This window comes from Hyperolius riggenbachi, chromosome 6 (genome assembly GCF_040937935.1).
Source record: "Hyperolius riggenbachi isolate aHypRig1 chromosome 6, aHypRig1.pri, whole genome shotgun sequence".
Lineage (NCBI taxonomy): Eukaryota > Metazoa > Chordata > Amphibia > Anura > Hyperoliidae > Hyperolius > Hyperolius riggenbachi.
Genome location: NC_090651.1, coordinates 35,970,254 through 35,996,882, shown reverse-complemented (window position 1 = coordinate 35,996,882; position 26,629 = coordinate 35,970,254). Strand labels below are relative to the sequence as shown.

Below are 26,629 nucleotides of genomic sequence, written 5' to 3'. Positions count from 1 at the left end.
GAACTTACCCGGGGCTTCTAATCGTCCCCCGGAGACATCCTGTGCCCGCGCAGCCACTCCCCAGTGCTCCGGCCCCGCCTCCGGTTCACTTCTGGAATTTCAGACTTTAAAGTCTGAAAACCACTGCGCCTGCATTGCCGTGTCCTCGATCCCGCTGATGTCACCAGGAGTGTACTGCGCAGACACAGACCATACTGGGCCTGCGCTGTGCGCTCTTGATGACATCAGCGGGATCGAGGACACGGCAACGCAGGCACAGTGGTTTTCAAAATTTAAAGTCTGAAATTCCAGAACTGAACCCGAGGCGGGGCCAGAGCATTGGTGAGTGGCTGCGCCAACACAGGATGTCTGCGGGGGACCATTAGAAGCCCCCCGGGTAAGTTCAACTCATTTTTCCCCGACCCCCCCCCCCCCCCCCTACAGTATCCCTTTAATAAAACTCTTGGTAAAAGGAGGTGAGCCGATGACAGCCGGGTGCTCATCAAAACTAGCCGGGTGCAGCACCTGGCTAAAAGAGCCTGCGGAGAACACTGGGATTGGTTAATGTACCCCACCATGGACTGAATCCAAAAGGCTTTGCCGATCATCTGCGACCACTCTATCGCTGATCAGCACTCCAATTATCTTTGTGGCCTCACTCCTATCTGTGTAATGCTAAACATACACGGTGCGTTTATTCCTTATCAATTGAGCCGCTGAGGGCTCAATTGATAATATCCGACAGGTTTGATGACCCGCCGGATAGATTCCCCTCTGGATCCCCGCGGGCGGACAATAGCGGGGAATCGAGCGGTTGATAAGGAATGCCCGCGGGTACGTGCGGCAATCGATCTGCGCGGACGAGTGGTGACGCACCGGCGCATAAGCATACCGTGTATGTTTAGCATAAGAACACAGCCACACTGAGCAGGTGCTAATGGGTTTGCATCTGCGCAGTAGCACAGAGCCACTCATACTTAGATAAAAACAGCTATGCACAAGCGGCTCTGTGCTTCTGTGCAGGCACAGGAAGTACTTTGAGCCTGCACAGCGTGATTTCGCTTGTACATGGAGGGGGGTGAGGCCACAAACAATATTAGAGTTTAATGTTGAAGATCGCAGCACACTGCCGGAGGGGGGTACAGAGACCAGAGCAGCCTCTGGACCACCCCCCTTCAGTGTATATGCCGTATAATGCAACTGATGTATGATCAGGGAAGACACCAGTGTCTTCTCACCCACCATTACTTCTAGCTGCTTGTAGCACAGATTAAGGTCACCACCTTTGATGTAGGAGTCAAGGGTTTGAATCCTGGCTGGATTCTGTACCTAAGCAGTAGGAAGAACATATTCAAAATTCCTTAATGTTCCCAGGTGGCCTACTGAGTGTGGCTGTAGTTCTCCAGAGCTTTGGGTCCAACAGGAGAAAAGTGCTAAATGACTAATGACTTAAACCAGCCATTTGATTACTGGACCATGTATGGGGAAGGAATAATTCTACAAAAGGTTACTGATGTGGCCAGGAACTTATGCAGGGGTGTAGCTAGAGCTCACAGGGGGGGCCCAACTACTGACCTATCCTTCCTCCGATACAGGGGTCCATCTTTCAGATCAGGTGTTTTATGGCTACACTTGTTATGGGTGTGAAGATCCTGATGGCCATACTTGTTTATGACCCTTGTGAGATGGACCACAAGGCCATGGAGGACACCAAGGGGAAGCAAGGGAAGGGGTGTGACCATTGGAGGGCCCATTCAAGTTTCAATGGGGGCCCCATGAATTGTAGTTTCGCCACTGAACCTAGGAGCTTTTTCGGGCAGTGGAGACAATTGTTTGGCTCTCGGTTTATATAACTAGAGTCTGTCCTGAAGGCTGATGAAAGCGGTTTTGTTGGTTGGTGGTTTGCAGATGCCCGATCATTATTATTATTCTTTGTTTATAAAGCAGCAAGCTATTACTCAGCACAGTACTTTCTTATTATTGCCATTTGTAATGTGTAGCTATGCATGCCTCCCTCAGGCACTGTGTATGGGAACATTCATGTGTAGGGTCCATTCTTACCTGTGTCCCAATCACAAGCCGGAGTACCAGGTTGTACAGGAGACAATGGAAGCCTTTATGCACTGTGGTTATGGGGAAATGGTTATCATAGTGTATAATTTACTGACCTGTTTTTCCATATCAGGACTATTTTTTTTTTTGTGTGGGGAGGTAGTGGCGACCTTTAAATCCAAATTCAATGGAGGTGTTTTATTTTAGTTTTAGATGCTGTTTTAGAGGTTTAGAACCTTTTTTTTTGTTGGTTTGTTTGTTTGTTTTTTAATTGTTCTGTGTACCCATTTGTGAACATTTCCAACAGTTCCTGTCTAAGCAGGAAGTGGGTCATCTCTCACACAGGGACAACAGGAAGTTGGACATCTCTACAGTAGTAACAGAAAGTGGGCCATCACACACATACCAAATATATATATATATACACATACACACACACACACACACACACACACACACACACACACACACACACACACACACACACACACACACACACACACACACACACACACACACACACACACACACACACACACACACACACACACACACACACATACACACATACACACATACACACATACACACACATATGGTTCCCCCAGAATTGTCTCTAGACTATGATGACTAGAACCAGGCCTGAGGAGTGGATACAAAAATCATCCGACTCCGCAGTTTATTGAAACCACCGACTCCGACTAAGGAAATAATAAATACTGCAGCCTCCATATACCTCTCATTTCAGGTTACTTTTAACGTAAACTTGTAACTGTAAACCGTTACATACTTACAGTAGTAGGGGGAAGCCGCTGGATGTTCCAGAGGCTTCTCTGCACCAACATAACCCCGCTGCTGCCGGCTGTGACTGTCGGTGTCTCCACAACCCCCGCCGTGTACAAGCGCAATTACGCAGGCGCCAGAGGGTTTGTGCTGCTCAGTGCGAGGTGAGTTAGATGGAGGGCTGGGCTGCATTCCCATATACAGTAATACTGTATATAGATACAAGTAGTATTTCTGATGCGGAAACTACATAAAAGTGGCCTAAATAATCTACCACATTCTGTTTAAATTCAATACAGTACGATAAAGGTCAACCCAATTCGATGCTTAGGATCAAAATCTGATACTTACCTTGAGAGAGAGAAACTTGAGGCTCCTATTGAGGATTTCCTCACTACTCCCTTGTCCCCCATTTCTGAGCATGGCTCCCCACCAGATTGGGTCCGGATAGCTTTTCCTGAAGCGTGGCCACGCAGTAGCCCGCATGCGCAGTACCCCAGAGCCTCCGGCTTACTGCACATGCAGGCTCAGTCTTCTATTGCGTGGCCATGCTGCAGGAAGAAGAGCTGCGCGGCCCTGATATCAGCCACAATGCCTTGTCTCTAATACTCTACGGGGCATGCTTAGCAACTGGGGGGAGGGGGGGTGGCTTTAGAGCAGGAAAGAAAGCCTCAATAGGATCCTAAGGCTTTCTTCTCTTTAGGTAAGTATCTAATTTTATACTCAAGCTTCTGCTTGGGTACTCCTTAAGGCCTTGTTCACACTAGGAAATGCAGGTGGCCGTGGGATCGTAACTCGACACATGCAATCTGTGTTGTGCTGCTGATCCCTTTCACTACAGTGAGTTCAGAATGGGTCAGTGTTGTGTTTTTGCAAAAATGCGTGCAGCATATTGCTTCGCACAGCTGCGCAGCGCATGAAGTGTGAACATCAGGCAGTGCAGTTTCCAGCTGACAAATTGCACACAGCAACCCTTATAGTGTGAACGAAATGCCAACACATGAGACATGGAGTGGAAACAAGTCCATAGACTTTTGGTGATATGCACATTTTTGCTGTCGTAAATTGCATGCATTCACTTGCAGTGGAAATGGGCCGGTGCTGGCCCCTCTAGGTTCCAGTACTGCCCCCGTGGGAACGCCATGCGAACGCTAATTTTCAGTTAGCGGCTTTGAACCGCGAAAGCTGAAATCCTCCCGCCAGATGCCATGTTAGGGTTATTCAGCATTGCCGGCGTTCATTATCAGGAATAAAGTCAGAATGAATGTCCCTCTGCAGATCCCTCCCAGAAGATTAATACTGCACAGAAGCTTTATCCTGAGACTGATCAGGCCGGCCACCAGCTTTTAGTGTAATGACTTGTTTTTACTAACGTCTCTCTCTGATTATAAAAATCCTGCAAACATATTGCCCTGCCTATTAACTCAAGCTCCGCCCCATCTGCTGTCTGTTGGTGGATTTTATCATCTGTGCCGAGTGGAAGGTGGTGGGGTTTGGCTCTATTACACTCTCAGAACTTCTGTTGTTTTTCCTATGGATTCGCTGTGACTCTGGAAAGCCTTCTGCTTATGCATAATTTGGGCAAATAGAGCAGGTTTTATATTGAGCCCTTGCGTTGTGATTGGCTCGTTTTAAGGATTTCAGCCCGCGGGTATTTAAATTTTTCACCTTATGGATGAGAAATGTTCTCCTTCCAGCGCTCCTCTCTTTCATTCCCCAATAACTTTATCCCTACTTATCACACAGAAATGATCTATACCTTGTTTTTTCCGCCATCAATTAGACTTTCTTTGGGTGGTACATTATGTTAAAGGGAAGGTTCAGGGAGGGGATTCAAAAAATAAAAATAAATTTCCACTTACCTGGGTACTGCGCATGCGCAGTACAGCCCGGCGGACGTCCGATGACGTCAGCGCGCCGTCGTGGGACGCAGAAGTCCCAGGAAATGGAGCGCAGAGGAGCCCGACCTGGCAGCCGGCCTGGCCAGGTCGGGTCGGGCACCGGAGACCACCGGGAGCCTGCGGAGCGGCGACGAGGGCACCTCCTGCCTGCCACGGGCTGGAGGAAGCCCCAGGTAAGTGGAAATTTATTTTTATTTTTTGAATCCCCTCCCTGAACCTTCCCTTTAAGAATTATTTTATTCTAAATGCATTTCAACGGGAATAATTAAGGAAAAAAAAGGAAAAAATCATTTTCTCAGTTTTCGGCCATTATAGTTTTAAAATACCATATGCTACCGTAATTAAAACCCACATATTGTATTTGTCCCAGTTATTGCAACGTTAAAATTATATCCCTAGTATAATGTATGGTGACAATATTTTATTTGGGCAGCACGGTGGCGTAGTGGTTAGCACTCTTGCCTTGCAGCGCTGGGTCCCCGGTTCGAATCCCAGCCAAGTCAACATCTGCAAGGAGTTTGTATGTTCTCCCCATATCTGCGTGGGTTTCCTCCGGGTACTCCGGTTTCCTCCCACATCCCAAAAACATACAGATAAGTTAATTGGCTTCTCCCTAAAAATTGGCCCTAGAATATGATACATACACTACACATAACATACATAGACATAAGACTATGGTAGGGATTACATTGTGAGCCCCTCTGAGGGACAGTTTAAGTGAGAAGACAGTATACTCTGTATAGCGCTGCGTAAGATGTTGGCGTTATATAAATACTAAATAACAATTTGGAAATAAAGGTACATTTTTTCAGTTTTACATCCATCGCTAATTTTTAGCCCATACATTTATAATATTGCCCTCTTGACAGACATATTTTTTTTTTATTCCCTAAAGTCAGTAGATGTAGTTTTACTATTTGGCCACAAGATGTCCCCGCTGAGCAAAATACTATGTAGTATACAAGTACGCTACATAGGAAACAATGTGTTGCTACAATGTGTTACTAGGGAAATGACGCAGGTTTCAATGGAAGCCTACATCACAGGTGGGTCGCGGAAAGATTAATGAATGGGAACAAAGTTCCCATTCATAAATTTTGTAAATCTAACGATTGGGCAGCAGAAATCGTCGGCGGGAGGGAGCGTGGTGGCTCTGTTTAACATTCCTGGCGCCGCGCAGGAGGTTTTCTCAGGCCCTGCTGGACCGATTTGCATAATTTTTTTTTTTTGCTGCACGCAGCTAGCACTTTGCTAGCTGCGTGAGTACCCCGCGCTCGATCGCCGCGCCGCCCCCCAGACCCTGTGCACTGCCTGGCCAATCAGTGCCAGGCAGCGCTGAGGGGTGGATCGGGACTCCCAATGACGACGTCAATGGCGTCGGTGACATCATCCCGCCCTATCGCCATGGCGACGGGGGAAGCCCTCCAGAAAATCCCAAATCAGGCGATAGAAGCGGGCGGGGGGGGGGGGATGCCGCTGCGTAGCGGCTATCATGTAGCGAATCCTGGGCTCGCTACATGATTTAAAAAAAAAATTTTTTTTTAAAAAAAGACTGCTGCGCTGCCCCCTGGCGGATTTTAATAAACCGCCAGGAGGGTTAAGAATAAACACTGTTTTTGAACAAAAACAGTGTTTATTCTCGGCAGACATGTTTGGATTGGCACAGGTCCCCTGCAGCCAATCCCCCCTGCTACTAGCAACATCGCGATCGCGGGCATTTGCCCCCAGTTCACGTCCGCGCAGCATAAATGGTTAAAGGACAACTTTAAAAAAAAAAAAACCGTTAGATACTTCTAGTAACTTGAAGTCAAAATTTGCCAGGGGTTTGATAAATTATGGGCAACACAGTATATATTGCTGTATATTGGTATGTAACACAGTCCTCCCAGTGAGGCTTAGCCTAGGCTCTTTAACTGTATGGAATTCTCCTCCCTGAGCATTGTGACCAGGTGTTGTTTCTGCTGCCTTCAGAACACACAGTAAACAAACATTCTGCAGTGAGGCACCTGCCAGCAGTGAAGATGTCACCACCAGTGATACATTTCAGACTGTAAATCAGGGAGGAAAGATTTTACAGTGGCCAAACACTGAGTAATTTTTTTTTTATAAATGTTGTAAAAAAAAAAAAAAAAAAAATAAGCTTTATGTTGTAGAAAAAAAGTTTTATTGATTACATTATAAGCAGTAGAGTTCCTCTGTAAGGTCTGTGGAAAGGAAACTGGTTGGCTGTAAAGCAATCTAGTAGATGTTACCATAGAAACATCAGCTTCCTGGCTGTGGGAAGCATAGCTATACTGTGTGCCCTAGTGCCACTTAGTAACATGACCAGCTGAATTGGGAAAGTATTGTCGTGTGGGTGCCCAGATCAAGTGTAGATCTCGCATGGAGAATGTCAGACTTTCCATATTACAGCCCCACACAGTTTTGCCAAAAGGAAAACTGTACTTCAAGATTTGACCCCGAGGTGAAAACATACTGATGAGATAAAACATTGTATTTATCCTCCTCCTCCTAAAAATGACTAAGTATACCAGGGTTTCTTTTATATTTAAACATTTACAAAATAGGTTAAATGTTTGACTGTCTCTATTCAGTGGTAGCCTATTAAGTGTCCCAGAGTTAGAAAAAGGTCAATAGTTCATATATTTTCTCTCCCTACCCTCAGAAGTTGTATTCTGCCAGGAAAACTTTTATGACTGTAATTAGCTTAGGAGTGATGTTTGCTATATTCCCGACAAGGTACCAACAATACAGAAGCTGTCACTTGCATGCCTGAAAAGTAACTCTTTCAGACAGCAAAATAAAACAAGTAAAACAGCCTGGTTATGAACCAATTTCGTACCAGCAGTCTCTGCCCTCTTAAAGTGAACCTTCAGACTAAAAATTGACTCAACAGCACTGGAAAGGCCTGGTGTTTCTTTAACGGTTTCACAGCATCAGAACTTTTTTTCTCTTATACAAGCCTCATTTTTAGCTGCACAGAAAAAAACTGCCCGGGCATTTTTCCCCTAATGCTGAGCAACGCATGATGGGATTTCTGATGTTGTTCTCGTTCTGTTGTTTTTTTGGTTTTTTTTACATTTTGAATTTGACATTTGAAGCCTAGCGCGTGCAGCTGGGAGCGGTGATCAGGACACAGGACAGTTGGAACTGTCTCCTGCTCCCTGTCACCTCCTTTCAACCAAAAGGATGGCAGCCCCCATGAATCACAAACATTTGCCTGTTCTTTTAAAACGGGGTGGGTAAGAGATTATATTACCTATCTATTCTAATTAACATAACTAATGTAACTTAATGACAGTATGTTTGTTTAGGCTGAAGTTCCCCTTTAAGGACCAGAGGCTGCTGGCACGGTAAAATGCCGCCTCCCGAGGAATCGCTGGTCGCGACGCTGCCTCATCGCCGCAGGCTCCTCTCTCTGCCGTCTCTATGACGGCAGAGTGCTGACAGCTAGTCAGGAGCTGCTTTCATTGGCTCCTGACGGTGTCTATTAATGGGAGCCAATGTGATTGGCTCTCCGTGGTCACGCGGTCATGAGCCAATGAAAGCTTCTCCTGACCTGCTTACAGAGCTCTGCCGACAGAGCGAGCGAATTTAATCTACATCCAGTCAGGGCCGCAGCACCACCTGCTGGACGTAAATTCGTACTGTCTGTCCTCAACCAGTTTTGTACTGTACATACACGTTTATCTCGTCATGTCACCTCTGGTATACTTTAAAGCACACCTGAGGAGATGTGTATACTGTATGGAGGCTGCAATATTTATTTCCTGTTAAACAATGCAAGTTGTCTGGCTGTCCTGCTGACCCTCTGCATCCAATATTTTATGTCTGGTGCACACCATGCAATTTCCAGTCTGATAAATGGGTTGAATCAATTATTTCCCAGAGGTCGTTTCTCTGGTCGATATTGTATAGAAGTGATTGGAAAATTTATCATAAAAATTATGGGACCTATCGGAAATGATGAATTCCACTCTTCTCTCTGACAGGAAATTACATGGTGTGTACCAGGCATTAGCCGGAGCCCCTGAACAAGCATGCAGATCAAGATGCAGATCAGACTATATTTGCTGCGTTCTTGAACTTCAGGTCTACTTTGTAAAGAGCCTGCCTGTGTTGAAGTGGGCACAGGTACTCTTGGCCAGCGTCGGTCCCAATAGGTCTGTCAGGATGTGCAGGGCGGCGCTGGGTTGTGTGCGCAGGCCGTGTTTCCTGGAAAAAGGCGGCTATATATAAGGCTGTGTCGGCCTGATGAAAGTGTGTGTATTACTGTGTGACGAGCTGGAAGTGTCTGTTAATAATTTATACAGAGGAGCTGCTGGCGTGTGAGAGCGCTTGATGATACCAGGCTGACTGCGATCCATGGGAAGGGATAACATGGAGGCCCCCATCATACATAAGATGTCTGATCAGACCTGCAGGAGATCCGTAATCCTGACTGATATTGGTGTAATCTGGCCAATCGCAAATTGATTTCTGCGCTGTCCTCACCCGCTCTCTCTCCAGTTCAGGATTTACACCCCAGCCAGCCCGCGCTGTCCAGGAAGCAAAATCAAGCTTTTGTAGGCCAGATTTCAGGGATTTTAACATAGTCTTGCCTTCATGAATCAGTTAATTGCGGGTGATCACTACCCCTTATCTAAAATGCCACTACCATAATGCATCTCTTCACAACACTGCTTCCTAGACATACATGTAAAAAGGACGCCGGACATAGCCGCTAGAAGAATATCAGTAAAATTACAGCTATACTACTACTTCATTCCAATAGTAAAATATCCATATTGATATTTTACGAAGACTTATAGGACAGTTAAAGTGAGAGTAATATGGAGGCAGTCATATTTATTTCATTTTAAACAATACCAGTTGCCTGGCAGCCCTTCTGATCTAGTTGGCTGCAGTATTGTCTGAATCACACACCTGTAACATCAGAAACAAGTATGCTGCTAATCAATGTCCGAAACACCTGATCTCCTGCATGCTTGTTCAGCGTCTATAGCTAGAAGTATTAGAGGCAGAGGATCAGCAGGGCTGCCGGGCAACTGGTATTGCATAAAAGGAAATAAATATGCCTCCATATCCCTCTCACTTCAGTTGTCCTTTAACCTAACCCTACTCTCACACAGACCCCTCTCTCTACTGATGCCTAACCCTACTCTCACACAGACCCCTCCCACTACAGATGCCTAACCCTACTCTCACACAGACCCCTCCCTCTACTGATGCCTAACCCTACTCTCACACAGACCCCTCCCACTACAGATGCCTAACCCTACTCTCACACAGACCCCTCCCACTACTGATGCCTAACCCTACTCTCACACAGACCCCTCACACTACAGATGCCTAACCCTACTGATGCCTAACCCTACTCTCACACAGACCCCTCCCACTACTGATGCCTAACCCTAAGCCCCCCTGGTGGTGTGTAATCTTAGCGCCTAAGAAGCCCCCACATATTCCTAATGCTAAAGACCCCTGCCTACTAACCCCGGATATATTTGCTGCTGCGGTTAGTGGCTATAAACAGTACGTGGCTGCCAGAAACGGCTAAATAGCGGTTATGAGCGGCTAACTCCTTTGGGTGCCATTCATAGCTTCCAATCGTGGCTTTTAGCTTTGCCGTTTGACCTGCTTTGACTTTCTAGGGAAGGTTATACCCAACAAAACACAAATTTACTTATCTAAAAAACATTAAAACCTAACTTTTAAAGAGGCCCTGTCAGCCATACTATCTCAGAAAAAATAACACTTTTATGTAAGTAGATAAATACTTGCTCTATAGTGCTTACATGACATATGTATTGCACTGTCCACGTTTTTGATTTTAGTGATTCTACAGTAAAAAAAAAAAAAGAAACCCCTTCTTAGCACTTCCCATTGTAAGTGTGGCTATTTTGAAGCCAATCCTGATGTCATTTCCTCCCTTATTCTCCTCTGCCTGATTTGTCCATCCTTCACTATAGAAAGTGCATTGTCTCAGCATGAGAAATTTTGGCCAATCCGAGAGGAACAGAGGTGTGGGAGGGGAAAACAGGAGGGAAAGAGGCTTCAGCCAATCTGCATTAGTTAAGTCTGAGGGTAGAGAGGCAAAAAAGGACAACCCAGCATGCCCTGCAACTTCCTTTTTGTGTAACAAATTTTGTGTGTACCAAATAAGTCAGGTAAACCGGGGAATGCTCCATTTATCAACAAGAAAAGTAATAGTGATTTTTAACTTTTGGATTGCCTGGTTAGCCTTATTACTTGTTTACCAGATAAAAATAAAGAATTGATTTTATGCCAGACCGTTACACTTGAATAGATATGATTAAAATGCCTGCCTTCAGATATCTCAATACAATTCTGCACAGATAGCAGTGAGGCTATGCTGCTGATTTGCATCTCTGTTTTTTATATTTTTTGATGTTTCACTTTATGTATTGGAACTAGTAGCACCTTGCCCTTTCATATTTGCCCCTGATGAAGCCCCTCTTTTACAGGGTTGAAACGTGTGTGTGTGTGTATAGTATGTAGTTATTACCGTCTGGGGAAAAAGGGTAGACTATGATACCGATTTAAAGCCAAATAAAGGATGTTCATGGTTTTCAGGGATTCCCAATTCCTCTCCCCAGAATATTATTGAGATATCTGCAGATTCAGGCATTTTAATTAAATCTAATAAAAGTTAGGTTTTAAAGGTTTTTTTTTTGATAGGTAAAATCTTGTTTTGCTAAATCAGGTTTGTGTATTTGTTTCAAGGTCCAGTTGACCTCCTGGCAATCTGGGCATCCCCAAGGCCTGATACACACCAAACAATTTTCACTTCAGATCCTACTTCTGATCTGGAAAATGATTGGATTGGGCAATAAAATATACAGCCTGCTGATTGCAGCAACCAATCCCATGCTCAAAATCCATCTTTCTCGATCAAGTGCTGGAAAATATAGCCTGAAATACTGGCTGTCGTTCTGTGTGTAAGTCCTTTTGATTCATTTTTCATCTATATCTAATGGGAAATCTGAAATTTGAAACAAAAAAATGCACACTGTGTACGCTAGCTTTCTTCTATATTTGATCAATGTCAGATCTAAATATTGAGGCTTAAAGGGCCAGAATCACCCATTACTTAAAGGGTAGAGGGGCCCATAAACAGTAACAGCACAATTGTATTTTCAATCAGATCACTCTGATCGTATTGTATGAAAACAGACAAGTTGGTGAACCCAATCGATTTTGAACAGTCGGGCTATTGCTCGTTGCCTCATTTCCCACACTTCTGTGGTGAGAGTATTGCAAGCTGATATCCTTATTTTCTTTTAAATACCAGTTGCCTCGCAGTCCTGCTGATCCCTTTGACTGCAGTAGTTTCTGAATCGCGCACCTGAAACAAGCATGCAGCTAATCCAGTGTCACATCAGTCAGAGCACCTGATCTGCTGCATGCTTGTTCAGGGTCTATGACGAAACATATAAGAGACAGAGGATCAGCAGGATAGCCAGGAAATGTGCATTGTTTAACCTCCTGAGTGGTATGGATGAGCTCAGCTCGTACATGATTTAAAACAAGTTTTTAGAAAAAAATAATCCTTACACGGATGAATGCCCGCAAACAATTGAACGCCGGGGAGGTTAAAAGGAAATAAATGTCAGCCTCCTTATGTCTATCACCTCGGGTTCCTTGGTTGATCATATCTCAAAAATCATACATATTGCTTAACGATGAAAAGTCAGCCAAGCTGAAATCTCCTGTATGTATAACAAAACTGACTTCAGCCCTCCATGTGGGGAAAAAACCTCACAGAGCCCCCTTTAACCACTTCCGGAACCTGCTAATTGAAACCTATGCCCTGTTTGTGACCTGTTGGCCTCATAGATTTCAATTACCACACCAATTTAATTGGCTCCTGGCCCTGTGATCACTGTGAGCCAATCACAGTACTTACATGGTCAGGAGCCAATGAAATAACGTCGGACTAGCTCACAGAGCTCTGCTGTTATACCGACAGCAGAGCAAGTGGGTTTTAGCAACAGGAGAGCGGCGCGAATGGCGAGAGGTGGGTCCCTGTGACGTTGGTGAGCCCCATTTTTGTTTTTATTTTTTTTACCCAGATGTCTTTGGTCCTTAAGGGGCCAGATACCTCTAGTGGTTAAAGGACGTCTGTCACGAAAATGTTAAAATTTAAAATACATGTAAACATATACAAATAAGTACGATTCTTCCCGAGTAAAATGAGCCATAAATGACTTTTCTCTTATGTTGCTGTCACTTACAGTAGGTAGTAGAAATCTGACATTACCAACAGATTGTGGACAAGCCCATCTTTTCATGGGGGGTTCTCAGGGTTTTCTTTATTTTTAAAAGCACTTAGTGAAAGGCAGTTGCTCCGTCCAACTGCCAAAAAAGTGTGCAGCGAGCAGTGAGGCTGGCCAGCATCTTTGTATAAATCTTTTTCAAGGAATGTCTTTATAAAGAATAAAGGCCATGCTGAGAATCCCCTATGGAGAGATGGTCTAACCCAAAACCTGTCGGTAATGTCAGATTTCTACTACTTACTGTAAGTGACAGTAACATAGCAGAAAAGTAATGTATGGCTCATTTTACTCTAGAAGAAATGTACTTATTTGTATGCATTTTAAATTTTAAGATTTTTGTGACAGTTCCTCTTTAAAGAAATGATAAATACTTGATGGTAAGAATGGAAGAGAAGTGCGTAACTGTCACAGGCGAGCCTGCGTCCTCCCCGCCTGGAATGTCATAAACATGTTTTATATGCAGTGCTGATTTATTATGTAATTGGAACATAACTCACACCCCCATCACCTCTAATAGTGTTTGCAAGTAAATGATTGCTCATTACAGCGGATTACTGGTAATTCTCTAACTAGTGCAGCCATTATTGGGGGAGTACAGGGCTGTGCAGAGCACACAGCAGCTCATTCATCAACACAGGTGCAGAGATCATCCGAGCAGGAGTGGAAGGGCTGCCGAGAGCAACCAGTCAGGTTTCGGATGTTAAATGAAACGAGGATTCTGATTGGATGCTCTGGACAGTTGCACCGCTTCTCTCTGCATTTGTCATGATACATCACAGCTATTTTCGGTCGGTTAATGTATGAATAGAGTAATTTCATATTTGCTACATAGATTGCAGCCAGACAAGATACAAGCTTGCTATCATTGCTAACATGCATCATTGGCCACTTTTCAGTACTATATAGCTATGCCATTAAGTTCATGTTTTTGATCCTCTATGGGCCTGCAGGTCAGCATCTTTTCTGCTGGCAGGCATGAAAAAAAAAAACCGCACCAACTTCCATTATCTATAAACGCACCTACTAACAATGTGATGCAATACACACACACTCTCACACACACACTCTCACACACACATACATACACGCACACTCTCACATACACGCACACTCTCTCATACACGCACGCATACACGCACACACACACACACTATCCCCACAATGCAACAAGGTTCAATGAATCGAAACTGTCAGGGCTCTGGCCCTGACATCACACTGTGGGAGGGGTTACACTATTAACCATAGAGCTGTTCCTGGTGATTTGTTTGAGAAAAAGTAAAGAATTTTTGTGGAAAAGAAGGCATCAAATCCAGGATTGAACTACATTCCAATCAATAGCTAAGTTCCTCTTCAAGAGGAACTCCAGTGAAAATAATGTAATAAAAAAGTGGTTCGTTTTTACAATAATTATGTATAAATGATTTAGTCAGTGTTTGCCCATTGTAAAAGCAAGGATATGCTGCTTGCTTTTTTGGCAGTTGGAAACAACTGTAAACAGCTATTTCCCACAATGCAACGTAGTTCACAGACTGGAAACTGTCAGGACCATGGTCCTGAAAGTTTCCTGTGGGAGGGGTTTCACCACAATATCAGCCATACAGCGCCCCCTGATGTTCCGTTTGTGAAAATAGATTTCCCATGTAAAAAGGGGGTATCAGCTACTGATTGGGATGAAGTTCAATTCTTGCTTAAGGTTTCTCTTTAAAGGACACACAAGGTGAAACATTCAATCTATTTACCTGGGGCGTCTTCCAGCCCCTTGAAGTCTTCTGGGACCATCGCAACAGCTCCGGTGCTCCCCAAGGGAACCAGAAGACTTGTAGGGGCTGGAAGTAGCCCCAGGTAAGTAGATTGAATGTTTCACCTTGTTTGTCATTTAAGTATTGGTAGTAAACTGATGACAAAGCATAAATGTTTTCTCAGGTAAAAATGGTTCATACTAAAATCCGTTTATATAAGAGTATCTAACATTTCACATCTATAGGATTCAGTCTGTTACCTCCGTTACTGATATGTTCTTTTGCTTTTATTGCAGTGAAAGAGTTTTTAGCCAAAGCCAAAGAAGACTTTTTACGAAAATGGGAAAGCCCGCCCCAGGTAAGTGTTACTGATGGCCATAGTTGTCATGACATCAACTATAACTGTCTACAGGCATAACTATGCTGTCGTACGTTTTACAAAGGATATTAACCTGTTCAAGGCAGTCATTTCAGTCATGTGATCACCTGGAGCAACAGACATAAACTATAGGCACACAAGGGTAGCTATGCTCCTCCTGCTGGGACTGGGATTTAAAGGGGAAAGCAGGTGCTGAGGGGGAGTGGCCAGTTTACATTCAATTTGTCATTGACACTCTGCACTCAAAATACTCACAGCAAGTTGCAAAATTACATTTGGTCTCGAAAATAGAGGCTTCCAAAATGGATTGCTTGCAACATTCTGTACTTGATCAATTCACCAGCGTTGAGGTTCCCTCCACAGAAATGGTCCCTATTCTTCCTACCAAAACAGGCAAACATTTCCTTGACCATGAGATTCATGTAGATGCACTATCTGGTGAAGGGAACACCTGCATGGAGGTAAATCAGTCTCATATCTCCAGGGAGTGACAAACTAGGAGCACCTTATAAGGAAGGCGCTCCTAGCTTATTCAACACAGACTTGCAGGCACACCTATTAGCATGAAGAAGCGGTTTATGCCCCATGAAACGCGTTGGCATATGTGGTTTTCGAATATGTTGTGTAGTGCTGGATGTAGGCAAACACTTAATTACTTTTTAACCTGTATTTAAAGAGGAACTTCAGCCCAAACAAACATACTGTCATTAAGTAACATTATTTATGTTAATTAAAATAGATATGTAATATAATCTCTTACCCACTCTGTTTTAAAAGAACAGGCAAAGGTTTGTGATTTCATGGGGGCAGCCATCTTTTTGGTTGAAAGGAGGTGACAGGGAACATGAGACACAGTTCCAACTGTCCTGTGTGCTGATCACCCCTCCCAGTTGCTAGTCAACCTGAATAACAACATAGGAAATCCCATCATGCTTTGCACAGCATCAGGGGAAAAAAGCCCGGGCAGTTTTCTTTCATGGGTGGAGCTTAGCTAAAAATGCAGCTAAAAATTAGACTTCTATAAGAAAAACAAAGTTCTGATGCTGTGAAACTGTTAAAGAAATACCAAGCCTTTTCAGTGCTGCTGAGTAGATTTTTAGTCTGGAGGTTCACTTTAACCATGTTAAACATATTGGGCACGTCCAACCCAATCAGTTGTTAACTCCCATGGCGGTTGTGAGGAAGGAAAACTGACGTCTCACCCGCACACTTTAGCCGCACATTGTATGAACCTAAAGACCCAAATACAAATATGCACTTTGCGAGATGGAATGCTTAAAGCAAATCTGAAGTTAAAATTAAATAAAATAAAAAATACTTAGCTATGGAGAGGGAAGGCTCAAGGTCCTAGAGAGCCTTTTCTGTTCCTCTCTCTGTCTCCTCATTCTAGCAGGGCTGTGGAGTCGGGAAAAAAAAATCCTCTGACTCCTCAGTTAATGATTCCTCCGACTCCTCGACCTCGACTCTGACTCCTCTAATTTGCATATTACAATCTTGTTGATTGAAAGTATGTTACATGAAATTCGTCTCTAACTGCCAACGCTTAGGAATTTTAAAAGACAACTGAAGTGAGAAGGATATGGAGACTACTATATTTATTCCCTTTAGTCATAGACTACAACTAGTCCTTGGTAAGAGTACTTGTAAAAGGTACAGACCGGAACAAAGAACATCTATCAGGCCCTAGGCAATGTAACTGTGGGTACATGTAAGAGTAATGTGCAGGGGAATAAGGAGATTCTTCCTCTATTACACATTCTTCATGCACAATCTGAACCAGGTTTATGGGTGATAGACAACACCTCTGTGTTCAATGTGCACAACATTCTCAGTGGATTCCCTGCAGCTCTGTGGGGAGTGCATATGTAGAGTATAGTACTACTGTGCAACAAAGTAAACCTGAGACAGATGAAATTAAAGTTTTATACATACCTGGGGCTTCCTCTAGCCCCCTTCAGGCTAATCAGTCCCTCCCTGTCCTCCTCCGCCACCTGGATCTTCTGCTATGAGTCCAGGTACATGAGCCAGTCTGGCGTAGTGCGCATGCAGACACTCCGCCGCCGGGAGCATACTACACCTGTGCAGCACTATTGCACAGGTGCAGAACGCCCCTAGCTGTGGAAGCGGCATGCGGCCGGACTGCACTGATTGGCTGAATTACCAGGACTCATAGCAGAAGATCCAGGTGGCGGAGGAGGACAGCGAGGGACTGATTAGCCTGAAGGGGGCTGGAAGAAGCGCCAGGTATGTATAAAACTTTTATTTTCATCCGTCTCATTTAATTTGTAGTCACCAAACCAAATTTTAACAACATATCAAATTATTTGATTTCATGAGCAAAGCGAGTGCATACATTTGCATAAATCAGAATTATTTCCATCTCATTGACCATCTCTATTAGTGACACAGCTACACATCAGGCTTTATTCTTACAGCATAGATGTTATTTAGTATATATAAGACATTCCTGTGTACACATCATATATACAGTCACAATCAGATGTGTATATCTGACTTTAAAAATACGGGGACTGCTTTATTGAAGCAGCACAAGTAACTATTTTTGATTGGTTTATTTCATTTTTGTGGACTAAGCACAGCTATTACTTTATGTATAAATTATTTATAATGACTATTATCTGAGAAATAGAACATTTTATCATATTTTCTATTTTAATTACAGTGTAAATTCATTAGGAGTCTGAGTCTGTGCATTTTTTCCCGACCCCGACTCCAGGCACCCAAAATTGCTCCGACTCCACGACTCCGACTCCACAGCCCTGCATTCCAGCGCTGTCACCCCCGTTCAAATTTGCCTCCACGGGAGACTTCGGAAGCCAGAGAGCTCCCGAGACAATCTGCTCCGTACGGTGCAGGCGTGAGAGAGCGCACTCACACTTGTGCAGTACGGAGCTGCTGTCTTCAGGAACACTCAGGCCCTATAAGCCTTACATTTCTTAAAAAGCTCGCAGAAAGCTCTGATTGCCAAAAAGTGCTCAGAAAAGCACTTATAGGGCTGGTGCACACCGGAGCGGTTCTGGAACGTTTTTTTAAAAAGCTTGCAGGGGGAAAACCGCTTGGCTAATGAAAATGAATGGGCTGGTGCACACCAGAGTGGGTCGTTTTTTCCACAAACGCAAACTCAGGGGCTGTGGCATTTTTTAGATTTCTGAGGCATTTCTGCCTCAATGTTAAAGTATAGAAAAACAAAAGTTTGCTTTCCTAAAACAGAAAGAATTTGCGATAATTCAGGTTGGAGTGAGCTCGAGATGTCTCCCAGGCACCACTGCTGAATATATGCAAATGAACCATTGTACCCTTAGAAGCTAAACACACCTCCAGAACCGCTGGAATGCAATGATGTGTCAGCTTGTTAATATGTACAGAGCCATAATAATCCAACATGCATACAGACTGTTTCGGATTGTTTGAGCCTCATCAGTGCATGGCATGGATTAATTTGGCTCTATGGAATAGGGCTTGTAAATCCGAGAGGCACAGACTAACCAGCAAGCTCATGGTGACCCAGAACTCATTGGGGTGTGTAAGGGACTACAATGGGGGCTTTTAGGACCATTGTAGTCCCTTACACACCCCAATGAGTTCTGGGTCTCCATGAGCTTGCTGTTAAAGAATATAGGAAAGTGGAAAACTGCTCTGAAAAATGCTAGATCAGGGCGGTTTTCCAGGCGTTTTTGTTACAGAAGCTGTTCAGTTACAGCTTTACTGTAACAATATATGAAATCTGCTACACAAAAACACTTCAAAAAAACGCTAGGCATGTTTAGAAAACCTCTCTACACATGCCTAGAATCGCTCTGAAATCTGCTTCAAAAATCTGCTAGAGGTTTTTGGTGTCCACTGGGCCTTTGTGTGTCTGAGCCCTTTGTAAAGATGATTGCAATTGGTTGCTGCCCTGGACAGCCTGCTGGTCCTTACGGACACTATTAGACCTGCAGATGCTGGTTGTTGGATCATGTCCTCTGTGCACACAGTTTTTCACCACCAGGTATATTTTCGGGCTTGTTGCACAAAGCCACAGACTGATGAGGAGATGCTGCGTGTCACTATACATTTTCCGAGTGGGCGTCTCTTCCTCCTACACACTGTGTCACTGATGCATTCTCTGTGAAATTCAACTTGAGCATTTGTAGATGTTTGTTGAGAATTCAAATTGAACTCAGGATTTTTGTATTTTTTTTTTTTTTTAGCTTCACAAGTGCCTTTCCTGCCTTCAAACCCCCCCCCCCCCCTAAATTCCCCTGTGCACCTCCAGCAGTGATGCCATGGGGTGTCTTCCAGCCTGGTACCCACCTACCAGTGAACCCTACTATTGTTTTAGAGGGAGCTATGTTATTAAAGAGACTCTGAAGCGAGAATAAATCTCGCTTCAGAGTTCATAGTTAGCAGGGGCACGTGTGCCCCTGCTAAACCGCCGCAATAGCGCCGCTAAACGGGGCTCCCTTCACCCCCAAACCCCCCACTGCAACACTTGGTCGCAGACTTGGTCGCTCCTGGAGGCAGGGATAACGGCTGCAGCCCTGCCTCCAGTCGCGTCTGTCAGCGGTGCATCGCCGCCTCTCCCCCGCCCCTCTCAGTGAAGGAAGACTGAGAGGGGCGGGGGAGAGGCGGAGATACACGCTGACAGACGCGCGTGGGGCAGGGCTGCGGCGATTAGCCCTGCCCCAACCAGGAAGCGCTCCCCCGCATTACGGAGGGGATTTGGGGGATCAGGGACCCCCGTTAAGCCGCGGGATAGCGGCGGTTTAGCAGGGGCACATCTCTCTTTAAATGGCATCAGGGAAAGCATTTAAAGGGAACCTAAACTGAGAGGCATATGGATGTTTCATTTTAAACAATACCAGTTGCCTGGCAGTCCAGCTGATCTCTGTGGCTGCAATGGTGGCTGAATCACACCCTGAAACAAGCATGCAGCTAATCCAGTCTGACTTCAGTCAGAGCACCTGATCTACATGCTTGTTCAGGGGCTGTGGCTGAAAGTATTAGAGACACCGGATCAGCAGGAGAGTCAGGTAACTGGTATTATTTGAAAAGAAAAAATCCATATCGTTCTCAGTTTAGGTTCCTTTTAATGTTGGCAGACTTTACCCACTAAAGTTAAAGAGGAACTTGAACTCTGATTGAACTTCATTCCAGTCAATAGCTGATATCCCCTTTCCTATGAGCAATCTTTACATTTTCTTCATCAGGGACTTTTGTATGGCTGATATTATGCCCCTCCCACAGAGTGATGGCAGGACCATGGCCCTGACAGTTTCCTGTCTGTAAACGTTGTTGCATTGTGGGAAATAACAGCTGTTTCCAACTGCCAAGCAAGCAGTATCTCACTTTGCAGAATGTTCTTTTACTGAGAGTTCTATGCACAGAGATCACCTGACAGGGCTAAAGAGGTCACCACCTGTGAGAAATTATAGAATGTAAACCGGGGAGGAAAGATTTTACAATGGGGAAAACGCTGACTACATCATTTATAAATGAATATTGCAAAATATAAGCAATTTTATTCATTGTTGTTTTCACTACAGTTCCTCTTTAAAGAGACACTGAAGCGAAAAAAAATATATGATATAAAATATATGAATTTGTTGTGTACTATGAATAATTACTAGAAGATTAGCAGCAAAGAAAATATTCTCATATTTTTATTTTCAGGTATATAGTGTTTTTTCTAACATTGCATCATTCTCTAATATGTGCAGATTACACAACACTCAGCATTCAAAATGGAGCAGTCTGTGAACTAATGACCTCTCCTCTGCCAGAGGAAAAGTAAATAGTTAACAAACAGTTGAGATAATAAAAGTCAGAAAACAGCCCTCTCCAGGACTTTGAAAGTGGTAGAGATTACCAGGCTTTTTTGTACAGATAACTGGAGTTTCTTAACTCTTCCTGTACTGGAAACAATTAGACTGATGTATCTGAACTTAATGTTTTATTTCTTAGCTGTACTACATATACAAATCATAATATCATCATTTTTGTTTCGCTTCAGTGTCTCTTTAAGAGACCCCTGTAAGTGAGCAGCATGGGGCAATGTGAGGCCTTCTTTGCTTTTATCTATTGTGATCAGTTTTTACGTTAAAGTGTACCAGGGGTGACATGGTGAGATAGACGTGTATATTCAGTGGCAAGCATACAGACCCTTATGCGGTGCTCCTTTTTTTTTTTTTTTCCCCTGCCTGAAAGAGTTTATAATTAGCTATGGGACAGTTTTTCTCCAGTCAGAACTCAGTGGGCTCACTGATAAGAAATTACAGCTATAAAACACTTTCCTAAGCAGATACCTGGGCTTTTTACTGTGAGCCCGAAAAGATAAAAAGGTCAATAGTTCATGTATTTTCATTCTGGGACTCTTGAGATACTACAATAGAGCAGAGACTATGAAACATTAAACCTGCTTTGTAAAGGTTTATACCTAAAATAAAACCTTGAGATATCTAAAAGAGTCAGATCCAATTGTTTCTCTCATTGGTTTATTTTCATCTCTGGTTCACTTTAACCACTAAAGGACCTCCCCCAGGTGTGTTTATTTAGTTTTTGTAAATATTTTTTCTTTTTAATAAAATTTTGCAATTTTTATAATTATTTTAATTCTCCTCCCTCCCCCCGTCAGCCTATCACAGTGGATCGGTCCTGTGTCCCCCAGGGGGATAGCCGTGTCACACGGCTGTCCCCAGTACAGCGCTGCCTTAGATCGCAGCGGCAAGACTGGAGGCGGAGCGGAGATGCACGCGCATTAGCGCGCGCTCTCCTGAAGAGCCCATTCCCAGCCGTTTACACCAATTGGCGTGTAGCAGTCGGCAAGAGGTTAAGGTGCGCACACAACTCTTTATTTTATGTCAGGGATCGGGACCTGATGTCCTAGGGTGACATCGCTAGGCAGGCATATACAGCCGTATGTCAGCTGTGTAGTATTGTATTGCTATGTGGGGGGGCGGGAGGAAGACGAAGCCGCGCATAACATAACGATTCGGGTGGGGGAGCAGCGCAACCAATGCGATTGGCTGTCGCGGGGTTGAGTTGATCCTCCGGGTGGATCGCTCGGGGGTCGGTGGCTGCTGTACACATGCCTGACTACCAGCTCTGGCGGTCATTATTGGCTGCCTCAGGCGAATGTACAGTCTTTACGCACCTCTCACTTGCTTCTCCAGGAGTTCACCTACACATGAGCCTCACTACAGCCTTCCCTGTGCTATTACTGTGTCATCCCTGTGAACCCAATTAAGCTGGTGTAAAGATGCAACTACCAGTAGTTTTAGCAGTGTCTGCTTTGTGCGAACCAACGAGACAAAAACAGAGACGAATCCATGTTTTGTTTTTTTTATACATAGCCGTACACTGTTGCCGTGGTTTCCAGCACTTTTCAGGCTACAGCTTCAGACTGAGAATGAAACATAATTTTTTATGGCATTCAGGTAGAATATATCTTCAGTAGTGACATCTGTTTGAACAGATTTTAGTGCGAATGGTGGAGAACGCTTCAGGACTCTTAAAGTGTAACTGTTGGGCATAAAATCAAAAATCAATTCTTTATTTTTATATGGTAAACAAGCAATAAGGATGCTATGCAGGCAATCCAAAAGTTAAAATCACTATTACTTTTCTTGTTGATACATGATCATTCCCCAGTTTACCGGACTCTTGTTTGGTACATTGCTGCACAAAGGAAGTTGCAGGGCGTGCTGGGTTGTCCTTTTTTTGCTTCTTCACTTTGCTCTCAGACTTAACTAATGCAGCCTGATTTGCTGAAGCCTCTTCCCCACCCAGTTTTCCCCTCCCACACCTCTGTTCATCTCTGATTGGCCAATATATCTCATGCTGAGATAATGCACTTTCTATTGCAGAGCTGAGTGGGAGTGCCTGAAGACTGGGAGGAGGGCAGGCACTACATACACAATCAGGCAGAGGAGAGTAAGGGAGGAAATGACATCTGGATTGGCTTCAAGATAGACACGGTTAAAATGGAGAAACCTAAGTAGGATTTTCTCTTTTTACTATAGTAAAATCACTAAAATCAAAACGTGGACAGTGCAATACATCTGTTATATAAGTAGTGCAACTATTTATCTACTTATATATGTGGCTTTTTTTCTGAGATAGTATGGCTGACAGCTCCTCTCTAACTACAAAAACGCAACGGCCCATACTGCAGCCACATTTTCAATAGAAAATAAAACAATATCGCCTAACTACTCCTCTACCATTGTTTGCAGTGCTTGATAAGTGGGTTGCTGCATCAAATTTAAAAATGTAAATTGCACTGAAAATGCTTGAGAAACATAAACATGTGAATGTTCTGCAATTTAGTTTCCATTTGAGATTCTGGGAGACTGTGTAGTGGTTAACCCAGCGTGTGACACAATCCTGCCTCAGCATTCCCTGGGGGGAGAAGCTTCAGCCTGCAATTACATGAATATTTATACTGGGGGGTGGGAAGTCTGTGGAGAGTACTTATTGTGGCTGGATAGTGTAATGGTTAAGGGTTTTACATCTGATGCAGGAGACCAGGGTTCAAATCTCGGCTCCTACTGTTCAGTAAGCCAGTAGGAGACCTTGTTCAGTAGGAGACCTTGGGCAAGACTCCCTAACACGTCCTAGTGGCTGCAGCTCTGGCGCTTTAAGTCCGCCAGAAGAAAATCGCTATACAAATGTTCTGTGTTTGTTTGTATTGTATTGACAGGGATCTATGCTGATGGTGTGTTGGGATTCTGGATGGTAAATTGGGTCAGTGCTGAGGTAGGGAGAAGCTGAGCCCTGGCACTCTGTATATTGTCCATAGTCAGCGCTTGTTGTAGGATCAGGCAGTGTTTTCTGTATTTCGTCCATGGTCGGAGTTTGTGTAGGGTCAGGCAGAGTGGAGCTCAATGACTGTAGAGGGACTTTACTCCAGTGTGGTCACTGTACGCCACAGAAGATGCTGTTGCAAGAGCTGAGCTGACATCTGATAAAAGCCAACATGTTTCCTCTCCTTGCACATTTGTAGTTCTATTTCAGCCTTTATGCTGTTCTGAGTGCAGCTGTGTTGTTTTTTTTTTTGCTTTGTTTTGCATTTGCTGTTCTATACTGTTTATGTTTGTGGAAAACAAAAGTTTGCTTTATTAAAACAGAAAGAATTTGCGATAATTCAGGTTGCAGTGAGCTCCGAGATGTCTCCATGTCATCCCTGCTGAATATGCAAATTATCCATTGTTGTCCCTGGAAGCTGGTTGATTTGCATATATTCAGCAGTGATGCATTGTGGGAGAAATCTCAGCTCACTCCACCCTGAATTATTGCAAATACGTTCTGTTTTAAGAAAGCAAACTTTTCTGTTTTCAATGGCATTTTAGTAAAACAGGATCCACACTATAGGCATGATTCACAAAGCCGTGGTAACTCTTTATCACGGTCGCGCTAGCGTTTAGCACGCGTTATAACTGGCATTATAACGGGTGTAACAGTTTTGCTGTACAATCACAAATTTGTCACGCGCAAATGTGAATTTTTACGTGAAAATGGCTGCATTTTTGCACAAAAAAATCGCGATTGCACACAGAAACCGTTATGCGCGTTATAGCGCGTGCAAAACGTATGAGTTATCACGGCTTTGTGAATCAAGCCCAATAAGCACTTTTGTAATTGCTGAGCGCTTTTTCCCATTCACTTTCATTCAAATCACGTAAAAATCACATAAAATACACAAAATACATAAGCTAAAGATTTTGTGATTTTAATGAAAGTGAATGGGAAAAAGCGCTCAGCATAGTGTGGATCCTAAGAGGGCTTTTTGGACCATTGTAGCTCCTAGGAGTTCTGGTTCACCATGAGCTTGCTGGGTAGTCTGCACCTCTTGTTATATTTATATAACACTTGTAGATGTGCCCCTATTGACACACAGCCCGGGTGAGTGTTGGTAGGCTTAGTAGGATGGATAAAGTCCTAGCTCCAAAGTTTTGAACAGGAAATAGGCCAAAATATCCTAGAATTTATTGTCATTTCACCACCTGCGAGAATGCTACTTGCTTTTCCTGGCCTGACAGAATGTGGGTTTAATCTCTTTAAAGGACAACTGAAGTAAGAGAGAGAGAGATATGGAGGCGGCCATATTTATTTCAGTTTAAGCAATACCAGTTACCTGGCTAGCTGATCCTCTGCCTCTAATACTTTTAGCCATAGACCCTGAACAAGCATGCAGCATATCAGGTGTTTACAACATTATTGTCAGATCTGACAAGATTAGCTGCATGCTTGTTACTGGTGTTATTCAGACACAACAGCAGCCAAATAGATCAGCAGGGCTGCCAGGCATATCTAATCAGCCTAGGTTGTGATGTCACTGGGAGGGCGGGGCTACACACAGCCATCTATACCTAGCGGATGTTTTTCTGATGGTGAAACCTGGAACATTAAGGGTCGTACACACGTCGGATTTTTCTAAACGACCGGTCGTTTGGACGTTAAATCGGGCGTTTGTACAATCTGTAATTTAGCTGAACAACCGACTGTACACACATGAACAAACGTCCAAACGACCAGTCGTTTAGAAAAATCTGACGTGTGTATGTACCTTTACTGTAACAGAGGACAGGGATGCTCACTGGATGAAATGCGAACAAGTTTCATTCAGATTTCATCCAGCTAATTAAAGCACCGGTGCGGGTGTGCGGGGGTTAAACATACCCAGCAGGCATCTTCTTTAACCCGTCCCATGCTGCATTCCAAGCTGCGGTCACGTGACTACAAACACTTCCTCCTTCTGGGTTGAAGGAGGAAGCGTAGTATTCACGGTATCGCGCTTGGGACGCAGAGTGGGACCGGGTTAAAAAAGATGCCTGCTGGGTAAGTTTAACCCCCGCACACCCGCACCGGTGTTTTAATTACCTGGATGAAATCTGAATGAAACTCGTTCGGATGTCATCCGGTGAGCATCCCTGTCAGTGGGTAGAATGTCACTACAGGGCCTTTTTACATTCACTACGTGGAACAAGTCAAAACAATGGGCTTCTAGTTTTTTCCCCAGATTTATTTTGTTTCCTGCAAGTAAGTTTGTTGTTGTGAGTTTGTTGACATAATTATCCTCTGAATGGAACTGAGTGAGGGGGTTATTGAGGAAACCGGAACTGCTTCTGTTCTGTTTTAGAGGGTACTAAGATTCAGCAATTATTCCCCTCAGAAAATTGTGTGTTTTGTTGTGCAATATGTGTTATTTACTATATATAGCGTTGCAAAGAAGACCTAGGAGAAACCGTACATACGATTTCCATGGCTGCACATTCCCAGCCATGTGTGTTATTCTGTCAGCAGTATACTCTAGCTGTACGCTCGCTGTTCAGGCTATGTCGGAGGGTTCCTGTCAGCAGTATACTCTAGCTGTACGCTCGCTGTTCAGGCTATGTCGGTGGGTTCCTGTCAGCAGTATACTCTAGCTGTGCGCTCGCTGTTTGTCAGGCTGTGTTGGTGGGTTCCTGTCAGCTGTATACTCTAGCTGTACGCTCG

At 44.0% G+C, this 26,629-nt stretch overlaps 1 protein-coding gene across 3 annotated transcripts in view; it reads left to right on the top strand.

The window, feature by feature from the left end:
- Positions 1-26,629, top strand: part of PRKACB (protein kinase cAMP-activated catalytic subunit beta) — a 137,140-nt gene that overhangs the window by 63,664 nt on the left and 46,847 nt on the right. For all 3 annotated transcript variants that reach the window (XM_068239143.1, XM_068239142.1, XM_068239144.1), the window contains exon 2: positions 15,051-15,112. In XM_068239143.1, coding sequence (XP_068095244.1) covers positions 15,051-15,112 — 62 coding nt within the window. The remainder of the gene's footprint in view (positions 1-15,050; positions 15,113-26,629) is intronic.